Source organism: Abrus precatorius, unplaced genomic scaffold (assembly GCF_003935025.1).
Source record: "Abrus precatorius isolate BTA unplaced genomic scaffold, Abrus_2018 Scaffold153, whole genome shotgun sequence".
NCBI lineage: Eukaryota > Viridiplantae > Streptophyta > Magnoliopsida > Fabales > Fabaceae > Abrus > Abrus precatorius.
In genome coordinates, this window is record NW_020874351.1 from 1,466,118 (window position 1) to 1,472,117 (window position 6,000).

Consider the following 6,000-nt stretch of genomic DNA (forward strand, 5'->3'; position numbering starts at 1 on the left):
TAATATAATACAATACCTATTATTGAGAATTACTTTAATTATTTATAAAAATATTTTAATTTAATGTATATAATATTTGAAATTTCGATAGTGTATAAAATTGTGGCTGTTAGATAAGACCCAAAATAAGCCATAAAAAATCATTAAAACTACCCATTTTTAATAAAATGTTTCACAACATTATTTTAATTAGTTTTTGGAAACATCATTTTGGTAAATGACCGTGAGATTTAATGTAAAGTAGCTATGTAAGCTTATATATGCTCATCGTAAAACCGCATATTTAGCCATTATCCAACAAGGCATTATCTACTAGCTATCCTTTATTTTAACTTGATCCACCCGATTGCTCACACTTCACTCTCACGTGGCCTCCCACATGTTGGAAAAAAAAAAATGAATTTTTAGTTATTAAAAACATGATCTTTTTTTGTTTGTCTCCAAAAGAAAATTTGTTTTTAATCTCTAAAAATTACAAAAATCATACGCTTATTCCCAGAAAAAGGACCTAAGCTACATTGTTGTTGTATATAGACAGTAAATAAATAAATTTTTACAGAAAGCTAAAATAAAATATTATACTATTTTCAAAGGTAAAAAGTATTTTTAAACCTTATTAAAGTTACTCAAACATTCCAGTGACATCAACTCAACCGATACAATCTGATCACATTATTACCGTTGTAATGAAAGGAAAAAATATAGGAAACTTCTCCCAAACCCACATTCTTCACCCTTTCTCTTCGATGAGAATCTTCCCAAATCAATTATCAAAACATGAAAACTTACAAGACTGAGTAACCAGTTGGTTAGTAGAACTGACCATTACCATGAACTTGACAGCTGGCTGCCATGGCAAAACGGTTATTCGAATCTTTTTTTTTCTTCTTACCCAGTATTATGCTTATCCCCCGTTCTTATTAAAGTCAAAAACTAAAAAATGTTAATGGTTAACTAGTATGACTTGTAGAGCTACAAACCCACGTAACCTTATTAGGCTACAAGGAATAACCCTTCGGGACAAGCAGTATGTCTTTCCATGCTTCATAAAACATCCATGTGATGCCAGAGGATGGCATGACCTTTAAACAGCTTGCACCCCATCCTCTGTAGAGACCCTTCAGACCTTCTTCTCTAATAACTTCTGAAAGTGCTGCTGCCATGTTTGGTGGGCACTTACCTTGCAAAGCTCCCACCATCAGGCGCTTCCTAGCCACCTCCAATGGGAAGCTAATTGTACTCGCAGTAAAACCTGTGCGCATAAAGAGGTCAGTTAGCGTATTATCAAGTATAAAATGTTCAGTGTTGGTCGCAGCATAGAATGAAACACTGGCAAAATACAATGCTGCTTAAATGATGTCCGCCCATCACATATTCAATTAAATCTAGTATATAGCTTGACACACACACCTCTCTCTCTTCCACTGCCTTAATACATCAAATAAGAGAGAAATGAAATGGCAGATGGCTATTTTTTCTCAAAATATTTTATGATATCATTTGCTTCATGCAACATGGGATTGTGTGAGACAGATTAAGACAGAGAACAACAAAGGTAAACATAAATAATTCTCAACAAGAATTATGGAATCTCTCACCTGCTAGAGCTCCAATTAAAAGCATCTCTGGACGACTTAAAGATTTCTTATTTCTGGTCTGGCAGTATGATTTTTTCATTGTATCATACATGAAATAATAACACGTACTGTATGGGAGCATGCCAACTAGAGTTGGTGAGATACCAGCATAAAAAGAGCCAATACCACCATCTTTATAAATATTTCTAATTGCAATGCCCAAATTAGGGTAGGCTTCGGGACTCACAGTTAACCGATCCTGTAATAACAAATCAGAAGACAATTACGGTTGCCTCAACAGTACAACAACATAAATGATATTGATTACCGCATCACTCAACTTGGAAGTCTGAGGTATCTCTTGATGCCCCAATACAAAATTAATACAGTCCATTCAATTTAATATATTTATTAAGTATTCCCATAAGATACCTTCAAAACTTCCAGGGGATGGCATAAAAGCGTGCTAGCAACTCCTGCAGCTGCCCCAGCCACAGCAACTGGTGAAATCCAACATAAGGAAAAGTTCAAATTGATGCATCCTATCTTTAACTTGGGGTATTCATCCTGTTTCCATTTCTCTTGCACCGATGTCATTGCCCTCTTTACACACTCAAATGTGCCAAGCTCAACAGCTTGTGTTGGAATTATACGAAGCATATTGATCATGTTTCCAGCCCACAATCCTTGCCATCCCTGCTGCTCTATAACCTGAACAAAACTACCGGCAATGTTTTTTGAACCAACACCAACTACCATTCTTGTCCTGCATAGGACACATATTATAGTGAGACAACGCATTTAAATAATGTATAACATGGTATTAGCCATACTAGCTGGCGATAATATTTGAAACGTAAGTGGCAGTCTTATTTAAATTCACCTCATTCATACTTTTGAGAAGGGGGGGGGGGGGGGGGCTTGGACTACAAAGCATGAGATCTGGAAGAATGTATTATAAAGCGTTTGAAGAAATAAGAGAGTAAAAGGAATAACCTGATGGTCTCAAGAGGAGCAAGTATGGCTTTGGTCATGGCCCCAGCAAGGGCTCCGCTCATAAACTCGCGAACCTCTCTGCTGCCCAAAGTATCCTGAAACAACATTCATGTCTCAGTCTGCGATACCATTAATTAATATTAATAAAATAAATAAATAAATAAATGAAGAAAGCGGTGCTAACATGGGGAAAGTTGGGTATCTGAAATCGAAAATCGAAGGGAGAGTTATGAAGATCGATCTCCATCTCTTTGACTATACTGTATACGTCTCCAAAGACCCCATTGCCATAGCTCTTCTTCTGCGATTCGGATTCCAATGCCATAATATGTTAGTTTTCAAAACAAACACCAAAAGCCTCTTCGCCTATCCCTATTCTATTCAGAGATTTGTATTGAAATAAACAAAAGTGACAAACAATAATTGACATGCCTGAGCCTTAGGTTTTGGCTGAGAGCGAGAGGGAGAGCACGAGAGTGAGAGCGAAGAAGGGTTTTCTGTTTTCGTCGATGACATTTTGTTTTGCTCTAAATTTCTTTTTCACTTCTCTTCAAAAAATCCCAATAATGCTAATTCCCTTTCACTTGGGGTTCCTTTCAATCCCCAACATTCATAATATTAGTAAAGTTTTCTTTTTCAACTTTTGTTAGGATTTAAATGGACCCATATTTTCTCTCTCCTTTTTCCTAAAGATATATTCCATTCTTCAGATATTTTCCCCTCTCTTCTCACACGTGAAAAACCACTACCTAAATCAACAAATAAATATTAAATTAAAGAGTGAAACTCATTTTAACTACGTCAATTAAAGAATGTGATCATAAGGCCATAAGAAAGGCAGTGTTTACCAAGTATGAACAATGACAATAAGGCTACCATAGTCAAAGCTGCTTTTGTGCTTTCAACAAAAATTACCCCCAAAATTAAATTTGGCTATTTATTGGATTAAGAATATTGTTAATAGGTGTCTTAAATATTGATTACAAGATAATGATTTTTTTAAAATGTTAAAATATGTTAGAAACAATTCCCATTTCATGTGCTCAAATTGCAAATGCATAAACAGAGATTATATGCCCTTTATTTTAATCTTTGCCCTATGGAGTGGGAAAAGACTTGGAGAATTATTGCAAGATTAGCGAATGTGTAAAACAAAATAATTGTTTTAGACAAGAAAAGTTGTATAGTTTAATTTTCATATTTAGATATTTTTACCCTACTTTTTTTTTTTCTTGATTTTATTCTATGTTTCTAACATTAAAATATTAATTGAATACTAATTTACTGAATTAAAAAAAACTTCAAAATATACTTGATAAAGAAAAATTATAAATGGACTAAGTGAGTTAAACTTAAATTTTTAAACATATCAAATATAAAATTTATATTTTGTTTTGTTTATATGAACTATTTAAGTTTAAGCACCATCTTTTTCTTGCATGATATTGGAAGTTGTATAGTAGCTGTGTTCAAACAACTTACCTTCTTCCTCGACCTCCTTCCGACCCCTGGAAATGGGGAAGGAATATAGGAGATTGAGGATTCTCAGCGACAGATACGATACTCACAATCACAATCATGCTTTTTAGAGTAACTCACATGCCTTAGCATCATCACACATAGCGTGCTCCTGCACATTTCGCAGGGATATATATAAGTCCATTCATTCGAGTCAAATTATTTATCTCACCCATGTTCAAATTTCCAAACTTTAAAACTGAATCAACGTCAACTTCAAGGAATTAGTTAATTGCTGTTCATACTTCATAGGATTTTGCTTTGATAAATTGTTTTTATTTTTTGAGATAATAAATATGAATATGTTGTAAATATTATTTCATATATAAAAAAACTCGCAAGTTTTTTTGTTATTAAAACAATTGAATCAACCGTCGAAATCTTACAGCTTATATTGACCTCAATTTGCAGACTTTGAAATAGAAAATTGTTTCCACAACAACTTTAGTGAATGGATACAGAAAGAGAAACAATAGTACGGTATATGATAGGTAATCATTTTGGTGTTAGTCAACCAAAGATGATTATGATATGAGTAAAAAGTACATTTCTTATTTCTAGTTTTATTTTTATTTTTATATTTCGGTATATTTCATTTTCTTTATTAGTAAGATCATTTCAACCTGCTGGCTCAAGGTTTTTATATTTGCGTTTGTTCGATAAATAAATGGGCAATTCACATGGAAATCTCAGAGCACCATCTTCCACGATCTTCTAAGAATCCAAAAAAGCAATGCAACAATAATATGTTCAAGTTGGCAATAAATAATCATCTCTATACATATAACTGACAAAAAATTATAACCATATGACTAGAGAAAGTTGAATCAGTAAAATTTTATTTGAAGATGACGACAAAGACTGATTGCTTCATCTTTCCTACACCAGATAATAATAAACAAGTTACTAATAAAATATGTCATAAATTAATTATCAAATTAGTAATGAATTATTGATGAATTGAGAATGAATTATTCATTTGATAATTGATTGATATATATAGCATGTTGTTCATTAATAATTTAATTGTCATTAATTTATTCAAAATATCTAACTATAGGATAAAACAAATATCAATTTGATAACCATTGTCATAAGAACAATGATTAAAGAATTAAAAATGAAGAGTTCTATTAAAAAAAATCATTATTCAGCAAAGCTAAAGAAAAATATATAAACGATAAACCTTTAATATATGGATCTGATTCTTACACATGCAGCTGATAACATGAATGATAATGTGTAGACTGTACATAAATAATATAAAATGCATGTAGGATTATAAAAGATAGAGTAAATTAAATTTGAGGGCTTGCCAATGCAAGGTATGCATCTCGGATCTTATGCTTATAAATAATTTGTACTAACATTACTCCATAGGCCAAAGCATCTCTCATCTCAACAAGCATTGGTTTTCTTGATGGATTCAAAGAAGTCTAACAAGATTAGGGAGGTGGTTAAGCTTCAACAGATGCTCAAGAAGTGGAAGAAACTTGCAAATGCAAATGCAAATGCTTCCAACAATAGCAGTAAAGGCATGAAGTTCTTAAAACGAACTCTCTCGTTCACAGATGTTTCTTCCAATGACATCGTTCCAAAAGGGTTTCTCGCTGTTTGCGTTGGTAAAGAGCTAAAGAGATTCATTATTCCCACACATTACTTGACACACCAAGCTTTTCAGATGCTGCTGCAACAAGCCGAAGAGGAATTTGGTTTCCAGCAAGAGGGTGTCCTCAAAATTCCATGCCAAGTTTCAGTGTTTCAGAAAATATTGAACGTGCTCGAAGACAAAAACGAAGCCTTGCAATTGCATGAGTTTGGGTTCAGCGGAGAGAAGGACAACGTTATTAGTTGTCACGCATCAGATTGTGACGTTACTTCCCCTCATCATCCTCAAATGTGTAGATAG

At 33.4% G+C, this 6,000-nt stretch overlaps 2 protein-coding genes across 3 annotated transcripts; one reads left to right on the forward strand and one right to left on the reverse strand.

Annotated features, from left to right (window-relative positions):
- Nucleotides 1–641: 641 nt before the first annotated feature.
- On the reverse strand, nt 642–3,131 carry LOC113857163 (probable mitochondrial adenine nucleotide transporter BTL1). 2 transcript variants are annotated; one of them, XM_027488935.1, is made up of 6 exons: nt 3,006–3,131; nt 2,758–2,874; nt 2,574–2,668; nt 2,010–2,343; nt 1,599–1,836; nt 642–1,252 (listed from the first exon to the last, which is right to left on the reverse strand). In XM_027488935.1, exons 1-6 carry the CDS (start codon nt 3,087–3,089, stop codon nt 999–1,001), a joined length of 1,122 nt encoding a protein of 373 aa, XP_027344736.1. In that variant the 5' UTR covers nt 3,090–3,131; the 3' UTR covers nt 642–998. The 2 variants fall into 2 exon arrangements, with proteins under 2 accessions (XP_027344736.1, XP_027344737.1); XM_027488936.1 differs by having other exon boundaries at nt 687–1,252; nt 3,012–3,091.
- A 2,380-nt stretch (nt 3,132–5,511) lies between these two features.
- On the forward strand, nt 5,512–6,000 carry LOC113857168 (auxin-responsive protein SAUR50-like). The gene has a single exon (XM_027488944.1). It carries the CDS (start codon nt 5,512–5,514, stop codon nt 5,998–6,000), a length of 489 nt encoding a protein of 162 aa, XP_027344745.1.